Source organism: Chrysemys picta, chromosome 23 (assembly GCF_011386835.1).
Source record: "Chrysemys picta bellii isolate R12L10 chromosome 23, ASM1138683v2, whole genome shotgun sequence".
NCBI lineage: Eukaryota > Metazoa > Chordata > Testudines > Emydidae > Chrysemys > Chrysemys picta.
Window position 1 is genome coordinate 14,397,652 of NC_088813.1, and position 23,071 is coordinate 14,420,722.

Below are 23,071 nucleotides of genomic sequence, written 5' to 3' on the forward strand. Positions count from 1 at the left end.
GATTGCCGGGCGGGGAACGCCTGCTGGAGGGGGTCTGATCGTCGCGGGGGTCCCGAAGCATCGCGGGAACAAGGCCACAAGGTGGGACCCAGTGCTGATCCCTGGGGTTCTGTAACGATAACCCCTGCCTGCTTGGAGAGCGTGGCTGGGACGTGCACAAACTCCACCAGCCATCCCCACCCCAGTGGGAGGATGGTGGTGGCTTTTTGATGCTGGGAGGATGCTGTCTACTAGGGCCTGAGGGAGGCTCTGGGGACAGCTGATGCTCTGGCTGGAGATGGGGTGAGATGGGGGGTCCCCCGTTCCTCGTGACAGGTTGGAATCGTTCATGAGGGAAGAGCTTGGGAAGGAGACAGCTGCTGCTTGTGCTGGGCTCCCGAGATCCCCCCCCCACCTCCCGCCATCCCGCTGTCTCTCCTCCGCTGACGCTTTCCCGTTCTCCTCTCCTCTCCCCCTGCTGCTCTCACATTCCCTCATTCCCCGGCTCTGGCTCTCTCCCTGTGCCCTCCTGGCTGGGCTCGGTGCTCCTCGCAGGCCCCCGTCTGTCCCCAGCCCACGCCGCTTTATCCCATGCTGAGAGCGATGGGCCCAAGCTGTGTGGCACCCAGAAACCCACTGGGGGTGTGTGTGGCACCCACAAAGTGCATCTGCTGCTGCTCATCCTCCCCCCAGGGTTATGGGTACAGGGGTTGCAGTGGGGGGGAGGTGAATTCTGGCCCTGTCTTCTCCTAGGGTAATGGGCAAATGGTAGCAGGGCCAGGGCATTTTGGCCCGGTCCTACCCTGGGTTATGGGCACGGGGGGAGGGAGGGCATTTTGGCCTTGAACTCCCCTGGGGTTGTGGGTATGGAGTGGGGCAGGGCATTGTGTCCCTCTCCTCCCCGGGGTTATGGGTATGGGGTGGGGCAGGGCATTGTGTCCCTCTCCTCCCCGGGGTTATGGGTATGGGGTGGGGCAGGGCATTGTGTCCCTCTCCTCCCCGGGGTTATGGGTATGGGGTGGGGCAGGGCATTGTGTCCCTCTCCTCCCCGGGGTTATGGGTATGGGGTGGGGCAGGGCATTGTGTCCCTCTCCTCCCCGGGGTTATGGGTACAGAGTCCTGCTTGGCTCGTGCTGCTCGCCCTAGGGCCAGGTGCTGTCTCTCAAGCCGAGGCCCCGAATGTTGGACTCTCTCCTTTGCCGGCTGAGAGTGAGCCCTGGCACAGAGGGCGAGCCCAGGGGCGGGGCAGGACACTGGGGCACTGGAATTCAAGCCAAGGGGCATTGCCCTGTCGCGGTGGTGAGGGCTGTAGTGAGAGGGGGGCCAGCTATGGTGAAGGGGTCCCGTGCCCGGCTGCCTGGAGATTTCCCATCATGCAAAGCCCGGCCCCCTCCCCCCATGAAGAGACCCTCTTGCACGGGGGTGGCTGTGCAGTGAGTGGGGAAGTGCCCCACTCTTTCCCCCCCCCCCGCTCCTCTCATCTCCCTGCGGAGCCCCCCCCGCACTGCAGTGTGTGCTGAGATCAGTGCTCTGCAGCAGTCACCGGCAGGCTGCCTGGTGGGATTTATAAGGCTCATTAGCAGGTCTTCCAGGCGGCAAGACGGGAGGAGGGAAGGGGCGGGAGGGGAAGTGAAAGGAGCCATCTTGCCTCATGTCTGGGAGTCCTGCTCCCCCCTCCAGCGCTCACAGACGGGGCGTTCTCCCTCCCCCCATCCCCTCCGAAGCCGAGCGCCACCCAGCTCCCTGCGGCCGAGCCGGGCCATTGGTATTCTGGGAGCGTGCCCGGTTGGCAGGACGACGGAGAGGCGCCCCCAGGAACGTGTCTTGGCAGCCCAGAGGCTGCGGTCAAGCCACCCCGCCCTCCCCCCCAAAGCCCCAGCGCGCAGGAGGCCAATGGGCCCCTGGGAGGGGGAGGGAAGAGAGGCCTGGTGCCAGGGGGCCTTGGGCTGTGCCCCGCTCACTGGGGGAGGAGCTTTTGAGGTGTGTGCTGGGGCACGTTGGGCTTTCCAGGGATTGGGGTGGGGAGGGAGCAGCCTCTGGGTCCCCAGGGACACTGTGAGTGATACAGCCGTGGGGCAGCGCTGAGACCCATTCTTCCCCCCTCCCTCCACTGCCCCCCACTGGCCAGCTCCACCCCCTGTGGCTCGGGGGAGCTCCCTCCTTCCAGCTGCTGAACCTGGCTCCGGTGGGACGCTTCTCCCCTCCCCATTTTCAGCACCTCTCTCCCACTCTCCTCCCGGGCAGGCCATGGACCCCTCCGGCACTCCCTCCGTCCCGCTCATGATCGGCTGTGCCGTCTCCTGTATGGCCCTGCTGACCCTGCTGGTGATCTACGCCACCTTCTGGAGGTAGGTCGGCCCCATCCCCGGACTTGCCTTCTTCCTCCGTCCTTCGGCACCAGCCCAGAGGCCAGGGCGTAATTCCTCCTCGCCAGCAGGGTGGCTGGGGGGGAACGATTGATAGCTTTTTGTTTGGTGGATGCCAGCTGAGCTGGGGGCATTGGAGCAGTGTCAGTCTCCGAGCTTACGTCAAGGTTTTCTACAGTGGCTGAATTGGCCGTAACCTGCCGGGACGTGGATCCGAACGTCGCCACGGGCATCCTGGGGGAGGAGCAAGGCCCAGAGATGGGAGCCAGCAAGGACCAGGGCCGTGCTCCTTGAGCGGGGCCCTGGGCAGCTGGCAAGTCCCAGGTTGCCAGCTCCTCTTTGCTCCCAGCATGCACAGGGGGAGAGAGGCCTTGTTGGCCGGAAGACACGTGCAGCGGGAGGGGAAGAGCGAGGGTTGGGCAGCCGGGAAGCGTGTGCCGAGAGCAGAGGGAGGAAGAGAAGTCGGGAGTGGGGGGTGGGGAGGAAACAAGCGCTAGCTTAGCCGCTGCGTGATGGACTGTATTGTTCCAGGAAAAGAACAAAGCTCTTAGCGCATTAAAGACAATGGTGGGCCTGGTATTGTCCTGCTGGGGCTGCAGTTCTGGTGCTGCCGCAAGCAGGAGGCACAGACAGGAGGGCTCTGCAAGGCCTGATCCTGCCTCGCTGGCATCGGTGCCGCTCAGCGGAGTCCCTCCCCATTTACACCAGCAAGAGGGACAGCAGGATCAGGCTCTCCCTTGCTGCTGAGATCCCCTGGCTAGACGCATCAGCGATGTGGGGGGAGGGTCCACCTGAGGAGAGAGTCAGAGGGCTGTTAATGTACAGTGGCACCTAGCAACCTCGGGCAGAGCTCAGGGCCCTGTCCTAGGAGCTGTACGGGCATGAGGCTTTCAGTGCTGATGCCGTTCACTGCAACGGGAACCAGGAGTCCAAATCCCTTCGTCAGCTTTGCAAGCTCCACCTGGGGCAGGTTAGCTCCCAATCCTGCAGTCCTTTCCACACCCGTACACCCCTGCTAGGGAACGCGATGGAGCCTGGGTGCACAAGGAAGCATGCATGGAAGTGTTTGCAGGAGGAGCACCTCGGTCTGCGAAGGAAGAGAGGAAGAGACGGTTAGGGTGGAGGTTTATCAACAAACAACGCCCAGCGCAGAGAAGATCCGTGGGGCTCGCTGCTCTGTCCTGGAATTGAAAGTAAAAGGGCTCAACACATCTGAAATGCAGGGGGAAAGGAATTTGTTTCTTCCCCTCATGATGGATTGTTCACCTGTGGGACTCTCTGCTGCTGGATGCTATTAAGTCAAAGAGCCAAAATTAATATTGAATGTTTTTACATCTCAGTTCAGGGAAATTTTATAGGCTGCTTCCCTAAATCCCCTCTGAGCTGTGTTGGTGGGCACCCTCACATGGCCGCCACATTCTGCTCCGGAAGCTGCAGTTCTGTCAGAGGTGAAGCAGTCCCTGTATCCCTCAGGGTACATCTACACTGCAAAGGGAAGTTGTGATGGTAGCAGGGGTAGGCATAGCCATGTTAGCTTTAATCTAGCTAGTATGGATATCTGTAGCAGTGTAGATGTGGTGACACAGGCTAGTGACTAGAGTACAAGCCCACCAGAGACCCTAGGTACCATCTAGATTAAAGCTGGCACAGGTATGCCTACCTATGCTGCAGTCATACCTTCGCTTTGCAGCAGAGACGTACCCTCACATACCTCACAGGGATGTCGGAAGGCCTAACTATTCACGTTTGTGTAGCATGTTGTGTTCCCCAAGTGCTGTGGAAGTGCAGGTGTTTCATCCCAGTGTCGGTATTTGTTATATGAATGGGGTAGCCCCTGGAGTCACACTCCCTAGGATAAAATAAACTCTCCATCCTCATGCTTCAGGGCATAAACTGATCCCCAGCCAGGGGTCAGGAAGGCAGTCCCTGCCTGCTAACACACTCCACGCACTATATGAAGGTCTGTGCTGCCCTCTACCATATCCCCATTGACCACTGTTGGAGACGGGCTACCAGACTGATTAGACCATTCGTCTATTGCGTCATAGCATCTCCTGCATTCTCCACCTTAGGTCTAGAGAGAAACCAGGCCAGGATGTTTGCAAGGGGCCCAGCCCCAGGACCCCTTCAACCTGCCTCCCTCTGCCCTCCCTGCAGGTTCATCAAGTCGGAGCGCTCCATCATCCTGCTGAATTTCTGCGTCTCCATCCTGGCTTCCAATGTGCTGATCCTGGTGGGCCAATCCCATATGCTCAGTAAGGTGAGAGTCTGGCCTAGGGCTTCCTGGGCTTCTGCCCCATTACAGCTGCCAAGGGGCGTTGCCCGGCTGGGCACTCAGTGAGGGCACGCCGTGTTCCTTGGAGAGAGACAGGCACCTGCTGGACATTTCCCTGGGGCATTACAGCCAGAGAGCTGTGGGCAGAACAGCCTGGAATGGCAGGATATGGCCTTTAAATCAATGCATCCTGCTGTTTCGGCTGAACAGTCCCCTGTTCTGAATTGCCTATGTCCCAGCACTCTGTGTGTGTGTGTACGCACATGTTCCAGTGCTCAGGGGGCAGGGGGAGGTTGTCTGTGTCCCAGTGCTTTGAGTGTATGTGTGTGAGAGCATGTCTCAGCAGCGTGTGTGCCAGCGCTGTGTGTTGGCCCTGCGCAGTAAGGAATGACCGTTGTGCTGAAACATTTGCCTGCTGATACCATCTCTGTGGCGTGGTTGGGCCCCAGGGCCACGTGTTCTCTCCCGGATTCCCTCGCTGGCTGCAGAGGCAGATGGGATTTGGATTAAGTCAGTGTGGGGTTGACGGCTCACGGTGGCTTTGTCACGTCCAGTGGATTCAGCTGCCAGGGGATCCTCCCCGCAAATGCTGACTTGTGCTGGCTCTCAGAGAGGGATGGCTCTGTGGGTCTTGTGGATGATTCGCTGGTTCGGGACTCAGAGGAACTGTTTTTTGTCCCCACTTCTGCCATTGAGTTGCTGTGGGGCCTTGGCTGAATCACTGCCCTGCTTCGTGCCTCAGTTTCCCCAAATGGGGATAATCCTTCCCTGCACAAGGGGTGTGAGGATAAATCCATGAGGGTCTCAGACACTGCCGCGATGGGGGCCAGAGAGCAGCACCTGGTCTCTACTCAAAGGGTGGACTCCGCTCCCTTGTGGCCGAATGCTCTGGTGGGTGTTTACGGCATCGCCAAAGAGGTGGCCCCCGGGGATTAGGAATGCACCATCCACTCCCCCCATAAACGCAATGCCCTTGCAGGACTGGGATGTAGCTGCAGCAGGACCCCTGTTGCACCCCAGATCTCACACCAAAGACGACGCTTGTAGCCAGTCCTGTAATAAACTAGCTAAAGATTTATGAGCTAGGAAAAGGAAACCAGAGCGGCATTGACAAGGTTAAACAGACACACAAATGAGTTACAATCTCAAGTTTCAAAAGGCAATAAAAGCTTCTATCATGAGCGTGTTCTACACGTCCCTTAGGGCTAACCCAGGCTGAGCCGCTGGGGATCTCTTGCGTGTGCCTAGAAACGTTTGGTCCCCAGATTCCAAGCAGCACAGAGAGACCAAGTTCCTTTTGTCTGGGGTTTTTATCCCCCTCCTGCCATGTGCCCTGAGCTGCAAACTCAGCTGATGGGAGGAATCGGCTGGCGTGACTCATCTTCCTGGGGAGGAGGAGGAGAGCAGGGCCACAAAACTCTTTTGTTCTCTTGTGGAGGGTAGGCAGGGAAATTCCAGGTGCCCCATCCCCCAGTGGTCCATCTGGTATCGATGGACCTCTCCTTTTGGGAAGATCGGCCTAATTAATTAATTAATTAATGTCACACTAATTAATGTCTCTCTCCTGGCTGGTGATGTTCACAGGCTCAGAATACAACCGCTGCGATATTACCTTACCGGGTGTTAAGTGAGGTTAATTCAGGCAGCGACTCACAAGCTTTCTTACAATCTAATACCTGTTTGGGCCCTGCTAACACACAGGTGAGCCGGACGGAGCCCAGCTCTGGAGCTGTCAGCGTTCACCGTGGGAACCTTGCCAGGAGCTGGCACCTGGTCTGCCAGCGGCACGCCTGTTACCAAAGATTGGAGTGCACGGTGCATCCAAGCCATGAGAGCATTGGGCTGCGCACCTCTCTGGCTTCCGCCGCTCCTACCCATTGGCTTCAGTGGAGTTGTTCCTGATTTATGCCATCGAATTCAGGGGGAGTCCGGCCCATTATTAACAACGCCGGGGAGTGTGGGATGCCCGAGGGCTCTGCTAGAGCCAGATCCCGAGAGGCCCGAGCACCCCCAGGCCTCCGTGCGGCGCGCCTGTGTTGATTGCCGTCTCTCTCTCTCCTTGCAGGGCGTGTGCACCATGACAGCCGCATTTCTGCATTTCTTCTTCCTCTCGTCCTTCTGCTGGGTGCTGACCGAGGCCTGGCAGTCCTACCTGGCCGTGATCGGCAGGATCCGCACACGCCTGGTCAGGAAGCGCTTCCTGTGCCTGGGATGGGGTAAGAGGCCTCGCTCGCCTTCCCCGCGAACAGCGGGTCCTGCTCCAGGAAGGGGCGGGGTCTAGTGGTCAGAACGGAGGGAAGCACCTTGCACTCGTGAGTTAATGGTGGTCACACTCAGACCCCGCCTCCGGGTGAGCTAAGGATTATCACCCCCATTTCACAGGTGGGGAAACTGAGGCACAGAGCAGGAAAGTGACTTGCCCAAGGCCGCACAGCAAATCAGTGGCAGAGCTGGGAATAGAAGCCAGGAGTCCCTGCTCTGACCCTCACCCCAGCCCCTGAGCCATGTGACTAGCCCCGCTCTCATCAGGGCAGAGTGAACCCAGAGGCGCCGTGGGTCGCTGCGCAGTTTCACATCTAGATGTGCTGGTGCTGTACATCCCAGCCCCCCATCGCTGCTGGGTGGCTTGGGGCCCCCTGCTGATGCATCGGTCACTGCATGCTCTGTCTCTTCTCTCCAGCTGCTGCCCTGGGTCTATAGACACGGCCCTTGCTGACCTGTGGGGGTGCAGGGGCAGATTTTCCCCCGGGCTCTGCTCCTAGCAGCTCTTACTGTTCAGGGGGGCAGTAGGGTACTCGTCGTTGTTCGCCACGGGGGCGGGATGCTGCACTGGTGTCAGTGGGGAGGAAATGGAGGGAGGTTCCCCACTGGTGTCAGTGGGGCAGGTGGGTGCTGAGCCCCTCGGCAGATCCTGGCCATTGTCTCATCTCCCCCGCCAGGTTTGCCGGCCCTGGTGGTTGCAGTCTCTGTTGGCTTCACTCGGACCAAAGGCTACGGAACAGCGAGCTAGTGAGTGTTGGAATGGAGCCCGGGTGGGGGTGCATGGGGGGCTGGGGCTCCAGGGGCTCCCCCGTACACCAGCCTTGGCTGGGGCTGCGGGGCGAGGAGCCAGGCTCTCTGGTAGGAGACGGGCCATGGTCAGTGTGGGGAGGCAGGGAGGAGGTCCCATCTCCCCTAATGGCGCCGTGTTCCCTCTGCAGCTGCTGGCTCTCCCTGGAAGGCGGGTTGCTCTATGCCTTCGTCGGCCCCGCTGCCGTCATCGTGCTGGTAGGTGTTTGCTCTTTGGGAGCACGTCTTTGGCTGAAGAAAAGAGCCAACCCCTGTCCCTTGCCGTCTCCCCCTCGGCGCCCCCCCAGCCCCAGGGAGCCCCTCCCCCTCGCACCCCACAACCCTGTTTCTCCTCCCCTGACCCCAGCCCGTTCCCAGCCTAGAGCCTGCCGTTGCACTCTCCCCACAATCTCTCTGAACTCCCCACAAAGGCCGGTCCCTCCCTGGCCCTGGGGTGGGGGCGGAGCAGGAGGGGAGGGCGCTGCCTAGCGCTGGGTCCCCTGTGTGGGGTCACCACCCCGCTCCTCAACCGGGCTCTGTCTCTTTCCCTCCCGACCCAGGTGAACATGCTCATTGGGATCATTGTCTTCAACAAGCTCATGTCTCGGGACGGCATTTCAGATAAGTCCAAAAAGCAGCGGGCCGGGTAAGTGCCCCCTGGGGCTGCCCCCATGTGGGGCGGGCGAGTGGGAGGGCACACGCAGGCAGGTAATACCCTCTGCCCCTTGGCGACCCAGGTACAGTCAGGAGGAGCTGGGCAGTGCATGTCCCATTTGCTCTAGGAGGCTGGAGGCTCAGGTTGTTAAGAGCCCCCTCCTCACCTTGGTTGTGTCAGTGCACCCCCCGGCTGCACCTGGGCGTGACTCCAACCATTCACAAGTGAAGTGAAGTCTGTCCAGTCCTCAGCAGGCTCCCAGCTCACGTAGCTAAGAGGGGAGTGGTGGTGGAGTACGGATTTCCAGGGGGTGCCCCTCACCCCCAGCTCCAGCAACACACCATCTCCACCCTGCAGATGAGCCGTCCCCCGATCTAGAGAGACATCCCCCACCAGATGAGACACACCCCAGCCACCCATCGGCACCCTGTACCCCAGCACCCCAGCCATGCCCAGCCGGCTTAGCTGGAGGCCTCTGGAGACAGAATGGGGGGTTGGCGCTGAGCTGACGGCTGCAGCGAGGGGGCAGTTTGTGCCCCGTTGTCTGTTACCCAGAAGTGCCCACGGTCCTGCACCCATTACCAGCAGGGTAGCCAGGCTCCCGAAACTCTCCCCCATGCACTGTCACAGAGCTGCACTCGGACAGGGGAGGGGCTTGCCCGTCATACAGGGAAAGAGGGGATCCTACTGCAGACAAAGGGGCCGAGCCCCCAGCCGTCCCCCCGCGAGAGCTGCCAGCCCCTTGCTAGTCACTAACCATCCAGTGTGCCGGCCTGCAACTAACAATCTCTCTCTTTCTCTCTCTCTCTGTTTTTCTCATTTGCTTGGTGTATGTGTCCGTCCGTCCCCTCCCGCCTGTCTCGCTGCCTTGTGCCCTCGCTTCCCGCCCCTCCCCGCCCCCTGGCCGGCGCGTGGCTCTCCCGTGGGGGGTGGGGCGCTCAGCTGGAAGCAGCCCGCCTGCGGCCGCCTGCTGCTGAAATGCACCAAATGCGGCGTGGTGTCCAGCACCGCCCTGACCTCCGCCACCGCCAGCAGCGCCATGTTAGTCTCTTAGCCTGTGCCCTTTGTGCTCGCTCGCGCTGTCATGTGTGGCTGCACTGCCCGTGACCTGAGAGCGCAGCATTCTCCCGCCGGCCGGGGCACGGGGGGCGGGAGGGAGGGGCATTGCCTGATGGGCGCTCAGCCGTTCAACTCTCTCCCCGGGGCTGGAGAACGCCGTGTGCTCGGAGCTGCTCCGGGTCCTGCGTCTGCTGCGCTCGCCAGCTCGGCTCTGTGTCTGGGGCTCTGTCTCGCGGTGGCTGGCGTGGGGCCCTGTGTGTGTGTGTGTGTGTGTGAGACCCGTCACTCCTGCACGTTCACTGCCGCTCATCAAATACCACGTCGCCTGGGGCAGGTCCCTCGTGGGGGTGGGTTTGGGGGACGCTGGCTTTGCAGCCATTAGCAGCCAGCTCCCCAGACTGGGGTCCCAGGCCTAGGGGAGGGTGCGGATTGTGGGGGAAGAGGGATCAGTGAGGGGGAAGAGGGGACGAGGAGATGAGCAGAGGCGGGGAGCCGGGACCAGCTGGGGGCGAGTGGAAGAGGGCAGCCAGTCCGGGAAGGTAGCAAAGAGCTAAAAAGCTCTGGGGGGGAAGGGGGATTGATACTCCACATCCCCCGTCCTTGCTGCAGGGAGCCTGTACCCCATGTGGTGGCAGGACATGAGGCTCAAGGGGGGCTAGGCAAGTTCCTTTTCCGTGTCTCAGCAGGGCTGGCATTCCCTTACAGAGCCGTTCCCCTCTCCACTGCTGGTTTGAATCCTGCCCGTGGCAGCAGACGGTCCGTTTCTGGGGGTTGGTGGGTCACAGTCCAGAGGCCGAGTGGTTCCTGCCACCAGAATCCCCAGGGTGATGTGTCCTCGGCAATCACAGCAGAGAGGTGGCTGCGGGCATGTCCCATGGGGGCCTGACTGCCCTCCGAGGGAAACCAGGGACGCTGAGTCCAGTCTCCAGGGCTGCCAGGGACGCGGGAGGGGGCCCTCGCTCTCCGTGACCGGAGGCGGAACCCAGCAGCTGATGAGAATGTTCCCAGCCAGGCCCCGGGGCAGGGCTGCTGGTGCCACTGACCCTAACACTGGGATGCTGGTGACGATGTTGCTGACAGCAGCCGGAGACCCTGGGGAGCGGCACAGCCACACTGTTGGGAAAATCCCCCAAAAGCACAATTTTAAAAATCCTTTTTTTAAAGACCAAAATCCTTGTGCTTGGGCAGAGAACGCAGGAATGGGGCGGGGGGGTTCAGGCTCTCAAACCTACATTGCACCCATATGTGCCCCCATACACCTCCATAGCCCCCTGCACTCCCCTGTGCATCATGCACCCTGTAGCCCCCCCCCCACGTCGTTCTAACTCATGCGTCACCCTCTCGTATTGGGCTCCTCTCTGCACCCACTGATCCAAAATCCTCCTAGGGCTTGTGGGATCCCTGTCAGCCTTTCAGGGGAGGCCTGGAGTGAATCCCTGGAGTCTCCCCGCGCGGGGGCGTGCTCCGCGACCGCCAGTCCGCGTGCATGGCTGGGGTGCAGGGGAGCTGCTAGCTGGCTATCTCCATGGCGTGGTTAATCTGTCTGCGCTCTATCATCTCGTTCCCCCGCGTCCTCCCCCAGAATCCTTTCTCATTCTGCTGCTGCTATTCACGGCGAGAGAGAGAGGGGCACGTGCCCATGCTTTGTGCCGGCCCTGGCTTGTCTTGCATCACTCTGCTAACGGCATTTGGCATCAGCGTTCCGCCTGGAACGTTGTCTCAGGAATACAGGGCTCAGTGGAAGAAAGGCCACTAGTCACCTGCAATGAGGAGGGAGGCGCTTCTGCTGGTTTCCCCAGCGGGCCCGATTCTCTCGCACGCTGGTGCAAATCAGGAGTGACTCCACTCAAACCAGTAGCCACCCCAGTGTAAACACAGTGGGTCTCATCCAGCCCTGCCCTGCACCTTGCCCATGGTTTCGCATCGGCGCAAAAGGCATTTTTGCGCCCGTTTTGCACTGGTATAAATGATGACTCAGCTCATTGACGTGCGCTGAGCGCTTCCTGGCACGTCTGGCCCAAGGGGTGGAGCAGTTGGGAATTGGAGCCCAGCGCATTCGAGATCAGACCCGGCCCTCAGGTTTCATTCTCCTCCCGCTATCTCAGCTTCCCCCTAACGCTGCGGGGGAAGGACCGTTTAGCTGTAATCCAAGGCCAGGATGTGAGTGCCTTGGGCCGTATGCAGCCCCGGAGCTAGCCGAGACAAGGCAGGCCGGGCTCTCCGTTCCCAACTCTGCAACTTCTCTTCCTTAAATCTCCGGGAGGCTTTGCCTTCTGCCTGTCACTTAATGAGCTTTCAACTGCTGAACAGGGCAGCAAGAGGAGAGGTTCGAATGAGCCGAGTGCATGAGCCGTTCTCCCTGCCTCTCTGTCCTCTGCATGCAGAGCCGGGCTCACTTCTGCAGGAGTTTGCATGCTTCATCCCCGCAAGCCGGGGCGTTGGCTCGGGCGCCGTAGGCAAAGCTACAAGCTTCCTCAGTTGATGCAGGTCTTTCTCACCCCGGGAGGGGACGGGCTCTTTGGCCCAAATTTTTAAAGGTGTTTAAGCATTGCTGCACTGAGCATTGCAACGCCTAATTGATTTAGGAGCCTCAGACTCCTTTTCAGAGGGGATTTAGGCACTGAGGAGCCAAAATCCCTTTGACGGTCAATAGGATTTAGACCTAAATACCTTTAAAACTCTGGGCCTTAATGCAGTTGGGGAATGCAGCGCTGCACAGCTCAGGGGAATGGGATTCAGAGCCTGGCTCCAAGCCAGGTCAGTCTGAGAATGGTGGTGATGGCCTACCTGAACCGAGTTTGCTGGGTCTCTCTTCCGTGCCCCCATCAGAGAAGCTGGCACGCAGTCTGGCAGCCTTGGCAGAGAGGCCAGGAACTGGCTGGGCTGGGCCTGGAGGGGCGGTGCCACCTTCCTGGCACCATTGCACAGTGCCAGGGGGGCTGCGCGTGCGAGCGGGAGATTTGTCGGGCGACAGGCGGGATCTCTCAGCTCTCGCCAGCAATACCGCCGGGAGGGCAGGCGGGAAGCACTCGCTGCTTTTCCTAGCCCTTTGGACACCGGCTCAGCACCCCAGAGCGCTGGCAGCTGGGCTCCCACAGCTCCCTTGGGAACGACTGTCATTCCTTTTAAACAGCAGCCTCCCCCCTGATTGGCTCCGGGGCTCGTCTGTCTCACCCTCGTCCCTCCCTCTCCCCGCCCAGGGCGTCGCTGTGGAGCTCCTGCGTGGTCCTGCCCCTGCTGGCGCTCACCTGGATGTCGGCCGTGCTCGCCATGACCGACCGGCGCTCCATCCTCTTCCAGGTCCTCTTCGCCGTCTTCAACTCGGTGCAGGGCTTCGTCATCATCACCGTGCACTGCTTCCTACGCCGAGAGGTGGGGCCCCACGCTGCCTGCCCTGCCCTGCCTTGCCCTGCCCTGCTCTGCCCTGCCCTAAGAGCTCACGCACACAGCCCTGATCCGTGCTGCTGGTCTGATCCGTGGGCTGAGGTTCCATCTGCCCTTCTCTTCCTCCAGCTGTCCGTGGCTCAGCCGGCCCCTGGATTTGCACACGCCTTGTACACGCCCAGGCTGCACACTGGTTTCCACTCCTGCTGCAGAAAAAGGGGTCTCATTGGGTCTTCCCCCACACACCTGGTGGAACAAGAGCCCTGCGCTCTTTGCACACCCCGTTGCCAGGGACTGAGGGTCTGCACACCCGCTTCGCTCATGCAGGGGCGGGAGGGGGTCCCACTGTGGAAAGGGGGCCCTTTGTGTGTAGACGCGCTGTTGTGGAGACAGTAGGCAAAGCGAATGCATCTTGTAATCAAAGCCCGCAATCCTGGCTGAAGGCGGCTATCACACACCAGACCAAATTACGGCTTTATGCTCCAAATGGAACACTAAATCTTAATGGAGTCGCCCAGCTCCGGAGGGTGGGAGGGGATGGAGTTCTGTCCATCACCCGTCTGGAGAGAACCGCGTCCTTCCGAGCCCATCCCTCTGCATTCCGGAGCTCCCCTGGGTGCCCATTTATCTTAGCATGATGCAGTGCGAATGGCAGCTCTATAAACAGAGAGAGCGCGCGCATGCAAGGTCTATCGTTACGAGCTTCCGGCCCATCCTGGGAGCGCCTGATGGCTCTGTCCTTGTAACCACCTGGGAAAGTTAGCAGCAGCAGCCTCGCATTGGAATGCCAAGCAGGGCGGCCGGAGCGGAGGGTCAGGAGGACGAGCCGAGGGACGTAGGATTTATAGAGTCTAGTAAAGAGGAGTCTCTGGAGAGACGGGGCCAGTCTATAAATATCTCCGAGGTAACAGCTCACACGGCAGCAGGCGCTGGTCAGAGCGTTACAGATGGGCACAGAGCTAGGGAGGGAGAGATTGTGGCCGGCTGCCGGCTGAAGGTTCCCATCAGGGCGGGGGGCCCAGGGGCTGGCACTGCCCAGGTGCCAGGAGGGCGTAGGAAAGATGCTCATGGCAGTGCCAGGGCAGAGGTCCCACAAGATGCAGGAGAGCGAGAGGTGGCTGAAGTTCCCCCTGCATGGAGGGGCTAAGGGGGCCCTGTCCTCACGCTGGCTCCTCTGCAGGGGTTGGGGCTTGGTCCAGCTCCAAGCGGGCAAGTGTCCACGCCCCTGGATCTCCAGCTGGCGCTGTGCGGTCAGCTCCAGCCCAGGGTCCAAGGCCTCAAAGAGCAGATGGAGACTGACCTGCCCTCGGCCCCGGTTACTGCCCAGTACCAGGCTAGGGGATCAGATGGGCAGATCGGGGCGTGAGGATTGGCCGGGCAGATCCAGATGGCTTATTGACCCTAGTAATCATTTGTGAGGGGCAGGGCAGCAGGGGCCCCCTCTCGCTGCCAACCCCCAGGGCACTAACCGCAGCCTCTGCCTCGCCTAGGTGCAGGATGTTGTGAAGTGCCAGATCGGGGTGTGCAAGAGCGACGAGAACGAGAACTCGCCCGACTCCTGCAAGAACGGACAGGTGCAGATCATGGTGAGTGAGCGTCAGCCAGGTGGCACCGTGCAAGCAGGCAGCACGGGGCCTGGGTCAGGGGCGGCACGGGGTGAGCATGCGGCCTGGGGCCCGGGCTGGGGTGACTGGGCAGCATGGGGCCAGGTCAGGAGTGGCACGGGGCGAGCAGATGGCATGGGGCGAGGGGGCGGCCTGGGGCCAGGTCAGGGGTGACTGGGCAGCCCGGGGCCCATGCAGATTGACTGGGCTAGCTCAGCTCGAGCAGCATGGACCTTGCAGCCCTGGCGGTAGCCCAGATTGGCCACCCAAGTTCGTACCCCGCGGGTCGGGAGGGCTCGGACTCGGTGGCTCTCCCATGCCACCGCCAGGCCCATGACATCCACACTGCGAGCGCGCGTCTGTCTGCCCACGCTGGGAATCGCCCCTCCCCCCCAGCTGCAGTGTAGCCGGACCCTCTGGGACCCCACTGCTTGGCTCCTTTTACCCTGCTTGCCGCCTGTGATACATTCATCCCTCCGGGTCTCCCTCTCTCTCCCCCTCTCTGTCTCTCCCCCTCTTTCTCTGTTCTTATAGACAGACTTTGAAAAGGATGTTGACCTGGCGTGTCAGACAGGTGAGGCCTGGTCCTGGTCCCGCTCCCGCGGGGTGGTTTGGGAGGGAGGGTCAGGAGGGCAGTGCTGTGTCCCCTCCCGCACCCCCCAAGCCAGGAATCACCACAGATCCAAGCCATCCCTTTAAAAGGGGGGGGCTTAGCATCAAGTGGGAGGAGCTAAGTGGGGAAGCGCCAGCCAGGCGCTGTGGGGATGGGTACCCTCCCGTATGGGGCTAACAGCCTGGTATTAATGCCACTTAGGGCAGGGCCAGTCCCCTTCCCAGCCTGACCCCAGCCTGGTGTCCCTGGAGGTTGGGAGACACCCTCACATTGACTGTCCACGTCTGACCCATGTCCCTTCTTCTCCCCGCCCCGGCCAGTCCTCTTCAAGGAGATGAACGCGTGCAATCCCGCCACCATCACGGGCACCTTGTCGCGCATCTCCCTGGATGGCGACGAGGATCCCAAGCTCCACCCCGGCTCCGAGGGAAGCCTGGGCTTCTCCAGCCTCCCGGGGAACATCCCGCCCGCCGGCATCCTGGTGCAGGTGCCCACGTTGACGCACAAGGGCCTGAACGAACTCAGCGACCCACCCGCCACGAAGGACATCAACCTGGACAGCCGGGGGCCTGTCTACCTGTGCACGGACAGCAACCTGCGGCAGGCCGACTACGGCTGGATGCGGGCACCGGAGCCGGCGCTGGAGAGCGACTACATGGTGCTGCCCCGCCGGACTGTGAGCCTCAAGCCCTTCGGCAGGGAGGAGGGCAGGCTCAACATCAAGGTGGATGAGGTGCCACACGTGGGCAAGGGGCGCCGTGGGGCCAAGGCGGAGGCCTACCCCGGCTTCGTCTCGGTGGACCACATCAATGTGAACTTGAACCAGCCCTACGGGACGGTGAAGCACCCGTATGGCCTTCAGTTCAAGCAGCACCCCACAGTCCGGCAGATCCTGGCCTCGGAGCTCACAGAGCGTAGCCGCACCATGCCGCGCACGGTGCCGGGCTCCGCCCTGAAAGTGGGGTCGCTTGAGGTGAGCCCAGAGCCCGCTGCCGGGGTGGCTGAGGGACTGCGTGAAAGTGTGCGCATGTGTAGCGGGGTGTGTGTGTGCAAGGGGCTGCGCAAGCGTGTGTGGTTGAGAAAGTGTGTGCCTGCGAGTACGTGTGTATGTGCAAGAGAAGGTGTGGGTGTGCAAGAGTGCACAAGTGGTAACTGCATGTGCAAGACCACAACGAGTATGTGAGAGAGACAGTGAACGTTGGTGAGCACGTGTGACTGACCGCATGCACGAGCGTGTGAGAGGCCACGTGCAAAGGTGTGTGTGAGAGTGAGTGTGTGCACAGCAGGGCGTGCGAAGCTGCGTCTCAGGGGCTGATAGTGCTGTTGGGTGCAGGGGGCTCTCGTTCCTTCTCTCACTGCGATTCGTTTGTACCCAGGACTGTCCCGCCCAGCGCACATCCGTGCGGTGACCCGGCTTTGAGCACTTCCTTGCCAGCTCGGGCGTGTGCCACCCCTGGGGAGGAGCCCAGATGCAGCACTTGTCCCTTGCTGCATTTACTTTCCCTTTAGCTCACTACTTTTCCCCAGTGTACATCTGAATAGGAGAAGGAGCCAGTGTGTTCCCCTGGCTAAGCCCCAGTCCCATTGCTGGTGTCCCCCCCAAACAAAGGCCCTGCTCTGGGAATAGTGTGTGTTAACTAACTGCTGGCTGCAAAGCACCAGGGGGCGCTTGCACATCCCTTTTCTGTGTGACACGTCAAAATGGTGGCTATTGTTTGCTGTTGGGAGTGGGGTCTGCGAGAGTCGGAGCTCCTGGCTTCTAGTCCTGGCTCTGCCACTAATTTTTCTGTGCTAGCCACTTCACTGCATTGTTTACCCAGCTGCAAAGTGGGGATAATGCTCCTGGCCTGGCTGGGGAGGTTTAGTTAATACCTGGCTGGTGCTTTCACCTCCTCCGAGGAAAGGCGCCGGCACGGTGTGAGTGCCGGGTTAGTATCGCTTTCAACTTCTTGGTGACAGAGTGAGACAGAAGCCAAAGAGAGACAGAAGCCGTGCGGCTAGAGGTCATTTCCCTGCTGGATTCTCTTTTAAAGCAGGTCCGATTTGGGGCTTGCCCAGGTCCCTAGCGTCCCTCCCAGCTAGTAACGAGGAATCACAAAGCCCCAAGGGCTGGAGTGATCCTCACCCCAGCACGGGGCAAGCGTCTGCTGCTTTGGCCCAGTGCTTCGGGCGCCAGGTTGGGTCGTCCCGGCTCTGCCGCAGACTGGGGGTGTGTCCTGGGGCCAGTCACTCAGTCCCTAGCTCTAAAATGAGGTAGTAGCCGTTACCCACATATCCACATCAGAGTGGGGTCGGGAAGCTAACTGCATTAAAAGATGGTTAGGCGCTATAGTAACGGTTGCCATAGCAGTGGTACCCACCCCCTAACACTTTGGGCAGCCCAGGTATCAGCTAGCCTGTCAGGGGTCTGTGGCTAATTAACATATGCAGATGAGGGCAGGGGAGGAGCCTAGACAGCACCGTGCGGAGGGGCCATCCCGCAGACGAGCACAGAGGGAGCAGCTATGGGAAGTCCAGCCAAAAGGGGGAGCTTGGCTGCCCTCCGCTCCTGGACCGAGTTTTTGCAGGCTGGGGTATCTCCTGCTGAAGTCAGGTCTGAGTCGGCGTCCTTCTCCCAGCCCCTCGCCCCAGCGCCGCGGCGTGTGCTCTTCCCCCTCTTCGCCGGATAAACCAATAAAGATCTTTCTTTTTTCCCCCTCCCCCTTTTCGGTTTGCTTTGGCCGGCGCGTATATTTCACCCCCAGAGGAAGCGGTTACGATACTCAGATCTGGATTTCGAGGTAAGCGCCGCTGAGACCCGCCCCACTTCTGCGGTTGGTGCGGCGGTTCCCGGTGCCTTGGCACCGGCGCGGTGACCGAGCTCCCTTCCGGGCTTCGGGGGACTCGCGGTACGGTGAGCGCCGTCCTGCCCGAAGCAGAGAGGGATTGAGGGTGGCTGGTGCTTGGTCTCTGCAGAGATATGGGGGCCGGGGAGGAGCCCTGCAAGGAGCTTGTCCGGGTTTGGGGAATAAAATCTCTATTTATTTCTCTCCTGCAACCGCATCCCTGGCCCGATTTCAGCCGAGCTGAGCTCCGAGGAGTTTTATACCAGGCAATAAAGAGCGCTCATGGTTGATTAAAACGCCGGAGGGCTGCTGGGAATATTTTCGCCAGGTTCATGGCAGGAGCTGATGCTCCCAATCAGGCAGTGTCATTTCAGCTGGTGGGAAGGGGGAACCGCCGAGTTATTTAAGCCCCTACATTTTGCCCTGCTGCACGCGTGTGACTGTTTCGATCCGCCGGGGCGGGTGACGGGGGGCTGGAGTCCCTCCCACCACTCTGTTGCCAAGAAATGTCAGACACAAACCAATGATAGCTACTGTTTCTTGTGGGTCCTACAGAAATCCAGTGTGTGAGCTCCCCCTGCTGTAGCGAGTAAAGTAACCACCATTATTCCCATAGCCCAGGAGCAGGCCGCAGGGGGCGGGGGATGATGCTGTGTGTCCGTGAAGCGGCACTGACTAGACGTATGTACATTTCCCCTCCCCGCCAATCCCTTTGCAGAAAGTCATGCACACGAGGAAGCGCCACTCCGAACTCTACCATGAGCTGAACCAGAAATTCCACACGATGGATCGGTACCGGGCACCTGCTACCAATGCTGCCAAGGTAAGGCTGTCGGTGTCGGGCAGGGCTGATCTGTTCCTACGTCCCCGCACAGCGGCGGGCAGGACGGGCACAGGGCTGCGTTACCGACCGAGGCCGCTGCCGCTCGCTGTCCTTTGCGGAAGCCCTTGCCTGTCGCTCTCCGGCTAGTGTCTGCTGTCTCGCACGGACAGCACCGAGATCATCCGGACCTCGATGGCGCACAGTTAGCTGTGCTGCACAGCGCCTCCTGCTGGGAGAAGCTGGGGCTGGACTGCCTTGGCGCTCTCACGGACCTAGTGTGTTTAAAACACCCTCACCGCATTTATTGTGGAGGCTAGGACATCGCGAGACCGCCCTGCATCCAGTGCCCATACCGCAGCGCCTCCTGCTGGCCGGAGTTGCTTCTCCGCAGCCAGCACTGCTAGGCCGTTTCCTTCTGGGAAGGCTGGGACTGCAGAGGCTGGGGGGTCTCTCTGGGGTGCCTCACCCCGTTCCCTTCATCTCCCCCTGCTGGGAGGGACCCCTTCGCGATGGGCTTAGGCAGATGGTCCAATTGAGAGGTCAGTGTCGTTGTGCTTCGCAGCCCTCCCCTCCCCCCAAGCCGGGGGGCTGCCTGGGGGCCCATAACACCTGTAAGGTGCCTGAATGGGTGATGACCAGTAGCCGTGGGGAGAGGGGGCCTGTGCCTTAGTGTCTGACGCCAGCTGCCTTTCCTGTCCTTCCCCCCCAGAGAGAGAAGCGCTGGAGCGTCTCTTCCGGTGGCGGGGAGAAGAGCACATCCAGCGTAAGTGCCCGGACACCCCCAGCCGTGGGTCCGGCAGCACCAGCCCATGGGGAGGGGGGTTCCCTGGGGCGGGTGAGCTAGTGCGGAGCTGCTGCCCCTCGGGAGCCCTGCGCCCCGGAAGGTCCCCCCGTGGAGTCGTCACGTCCGCTCGCAGGGATCCTGGCATGTCGGCATCTTCACCTCATCCTCATCCTCGCTGGGTCCCTTGCAGGATGAAGGCCTCCTGCGGTGCTGCCCCTGTGACCCTGTAGTTCATGCAAAGCCTCCCAGCTTGTCTGTCCATCCTCCTCACCCCCCCCACCCCGTCTCCACCCCTTCCTAAGTGTCGTGTCCTCTCCTCCCCCTGCATGCTGTTCCTGCAGCCTCCTGGCCCTCGTCCAGGGGCCCCTCCCTCCCCAGGCTCCATCTTCATCTCATGCTAATGCGCCTCGGGCTCAGATACATGTTGTCCCACGCTTCGCTCCCAGCCCCCCACTCCCCTCGGGCATGCGCCCTGTCCATCCTGCCTGCCCGCCCTCGGGCACGCGCTCCGTCCATCCGGCCCGCCCGCCCTCAGGCACACACCCCGTCCTGCCCGCTCACCCTCAGGTATGTGCCTCGTCCATCCTGTCCACCCGCCTTCAGGCACACACCCTCTCCTGCCCACCCCCCGTTGGGCACGCACCCCGTCCATCCTGCCCACCCGCCTCCAGGCACACACCCCGTCCTGCCCACCCCCCTTGGACACGCGCCCCGTCCATCCTGCCCGCACGCCCTCGGGTATGTGCTCCGTCCATCCTGCCCGCTCGCCCTCAGGCACACACCCCGTCCTGCCCACCCCCCCTCGGGCACGCGCTCCGTCCATCCTGCCCGCCCGCCCTCGGGTATGTGCCTCGTCCATCCTGCCTGCCCGCCCTCAGGCACACACCCCGTCCTGCCCGCCCGCCCTCGCGCACGCGCTCCGTCCATCCTGTCCATCTGCCCTCAGGCACACACCCTGTCCTGCCCGCCCCCCCTTGGGCACGCGCCCCGTCCATCCTGCCTGCCCGCCCTCAGGCACACACCCCGTCCTGCCCGCTCACCCTCGGGTATCTGCCTCGTCCATGCTGCCCACCCGGCCTCGGGCACACAACCTCTCCTGCCCGCTCACCCTCGGGCACACACACCATCCTGCCCACCTGCCCTCGGGCACATCCTGCCCGCCCACGCTCAGGCATGTGCCCCATCCATCATGCCTGCCCGCTTGCCCTCATGTGCCCAATTCTGCCCAGCTGCCGTTGGGCATGCACCCCATCCTGCCCAGCCACCCTCAGTTACGCTCCCTGTTCTGCCCACCCGCCCTCTGGCTGCGCGCCCCAGCCTCCTGCCCATCCTCTGGCTGTTCTGTGTGTCCAGCCCGCCTGCCCGCCCTCTGGCTATGTCCAGGCCTTCCACCCACCCGCCCTCTGGCCGTGCACCCTGGCTGCCCACCTGCCCGCCCTCTGGCTACTTCCAGGTCTTTCACCCACCCGTCCTCTGGCCGTGCACCCCGGCTGCCCGCCAGCCCGCCCTCTGGCTACGTCCAGGCCTTCCACCCACCCGCCCTCTGGCCGTGCACCCCGGCTTCCCGCCTGCCCGCCCTCTGGCTACGTCCAGGCCTTCCACCCACCCGCCCTCTGGCCGTGCACCCCGGCTTCCCGCCTGCCCGCCCTCTGGCTATGTCCAGGCCTTCCACCCACCCGCCCTCTGGCCGTGCACCCTGGCTGCCTGCCCTTCTCTCCAGGTGGCTTCCAAAGCATCTGCTCTCTGGCCCTGAGCCTGCTAACTGGTCCCTGCGCAGGGAACAGGAACGCAGAGGAGAGCAGGGGACTTTCCAGCCTGCTCTTGCCCGGCCCTGGGTCCCCGCTGCCCTGCCCCTCACGTGTCCCCTCGAAGCTGCGCAAAATGGGTGCTAAACATCCTGCTGGCAGCGTTTCACTCCCTCTCTGCCCAGGGCCGTGCTGCCTTTCGGCGCTCCCTCTGGCCATGGTGCGGTGCACTTAGGGCAACCCTGCACGGGGGCCTGGGCTAGTGCAGAGCCCTTACGCCAGCTGTGCCCTGCCCCGGGTGGCTCTCTGGGCTCCTGCCCAGTCTAAGGCCCCTTTACACTGCCAGGCTGGCATGGGGGGCCTGCCCCCCAGTTCTCTGTTGCAGGTGCTGCCAGGCTGAGTAGCCAAACTATTATTAATAATGACTGTATCACAGTATGCCCCAGAGACCCAGCTGCCCAGCCCCAGGGAGACAGACAGCCCCAGTCCCCCAGCGATCACAGCCTGCGGAGAGCAGGCCAAGGGTGGGAGAAGGGAGCTCTCTTTCTCCCCAGGCCCAGCGGGGGAGCTGAGCCCCAGCGGGACCGGTGCTTTGGCGCCGTTACATCCCTGACGCTTCTCTCTCCTCCGCCCCGCGCAGGAAGTGACCAGTCCGGAGGAGCAGCAGCAGCAGAAGACCTGGAGCACCTTCAAGGCCATGACGCTCAGCTCCCTGCCCCCCAAGCAGCGGGAGAAGCTGGAGCTGCACTGCGCCACCTGGGAGCCCCCGTGCATGAACCTGGACGTGTCAGAAGGGGATTTCCAGACGGAGGTGTGAGCCGGGCCCGGCCCGGGCAGCCCCACGCTGCAGAAGGGAAAAGCAAACAAAAGGACAATCGGATTTTGTTTCCCTTTTGTGGGGGGGTTGTTTTCCTCGTTTGGCCATTGGACTCTGCTCCCCGTGCCAGGGGGGCCGTGCCCTCCCCGGCGCACCATCCTCCTTTCGCCTTTTGTTGTGGGCTTTCTTTTCTTCTCTTCCCTTCCGACGTCGTCACCGCCGGGGGACTCGCCCCCCTGGAGACACACCCACACGCCCGCGGATGTAGGGTCACGCGCACACCAACCGGCCTCCCGCCTGCTCCTGCCTGGGCAGTGCCACCAGCCCCGCTCTCTGCGGGTGTTGGCAGGACCCGACTTGTGTGCGGGGGCCGGGGAGCCGGCTCGGAACTCTTTTGTACCTGGGCATCTCTTCACGCAGTGCACCGTGTGCACCTGGGAATGACGCCCACGCCCACCGACGCAGCCCCGCCCCCTGCCCGCCGCGGGGGACGCCCGCCCCGCCACTCGCTGCCCCCGCCACCGTTCTTCCTCGTCACACTTCTGCTCGGCCTGCTCCCCCCAGACGGGAGGGGGCTCTCTCCATCCCCTAGACCCCAGAGCCCACCTTGGGAGGGGCCCCTCCCCTCCCCACACCCCCCTTTCTATCTCACGGGGCAGGCGCTGTCTTTGTTGAAAATAAAAGTTCACTCTCTGTGGATCTCTGCTGCCGGGGGCGCTCGCCTCCTTTGCTCGGTGTGGGGCATGGTCTGCTGTGCTGGGGGGCGGGGGCAGGCGCCGGCACAGGTTCGTTGGGCACTGTGCGGGGTGGAGCGGGTACTGCTGCCGGGGCTGTTTTCCCTCCTGCAACACGCCAGCCTCATGCAGTGCCAGGCGGGGGTGGGGGGAAGCAGATCCCCCGTTCCCTGCTCAGGGAGCCCCTGCCCGCCAGCTCCTGCTGCATGAGTGGAGGGTGCCCTGCACGTGCTCCCGGCCTGCAGTCCAGCTGCGGACGCTTCATGGGGCCCCGCCACCTGCGTCCTTTGCTTCCTCAGGCTGTTCTGCGTCCGCCCCGCCTCCTCCCCCCCCCTTAAAAGCACAAGGGCTGGCGTGGGA

The 23,071-nt window shown here is 62.0% G+C and overlaps 1 protein-coding gene across 9 annotated transcripts in view; it reads left to right on the forward strand.

Annotated features, from left to right (window-relative positions):
• ADGRB2 (adhesion G protein-coupled receptor B2) overlaps nucleotides 1-22,686 on the forward strand; it is a 153,844-nt gene extending 131,158 nt beyond the window's left edge. For 5 of the 9 annotated variants that reach the window (XM_065576656.1, XM_065576655.1, XM_065576660.1 and 2 more), the window contains 15 exons: nucleotides 2,224-2,327; nucleotides 4,503-4,605; nucleotides 6,686-6,836; nucleotides 7,560-7,629; nucleotides 7,821-7,887; nucleotides 8,229-8,314; nucleotides 9,266-9,364; nucleotides 12,583-12,754; nucleotides 14,257-14,352; nucleotides 14,905-14,944; nucleotides 15,304-15,956; nucleotides 17,728-17,763; nucleotides 18,527-18,631; nucleotides 19,341-19,394; nucleotides 21,801-22,686. In XM_065576656.1, coding sequence (XP_065432728.1) covers nucleotides 2,224-2,327; nucleotides 4,503-4,605; nucleotides 6,686-6,836; nucleotides 7,560-7,629; nucleotides 7,821-7,887; nucleotides 8,229-8,314; nucleotides 9,266-9,364; nucleotides 12,583-12,754; nucleotides 14,257-14,352; nucleotides 14,905-14,944; nucleotides 15,304-15,956; nucleotides 17,728-17,763; nucleotides 18,527-18,631; nucleotides 19,341-19,394; nucleotides 21,801-21,977 — 2,013 coding nt within the window. In that variant the 3' untranslated portion in view covers nucleotides 21,978-22,686. The remainder of the gene's footprint in view (nucleotides 1-2,223; nucleotides 2,328-4,502; nucleotides 4,606-6,685; nucleotides 6,837-7,559; nucleotides 7,630-7,820; nucleotides 7,888-8,228; nucleotides 8,315-9,265; nucleotides 9,365-12,582; nucleotides 12,755-14,256; nucleotides 14,353-14,904; nucleotides 14,945-15,303; nucleotides 15,957-17,727; nucleotides 17,764-18,526; nucleotides 18,632-19,340; nucleotides 19,395-21,800) is intronic. The other 4 variants (XM_065576658.1, XM_065576663.1, XM_065576657.1 and 1 more) reach the window with 3 other exon arrangements.
• The last annotated feature ends 385 nt before the right edge of the window (nucleotides 22,687-23,071 follow it).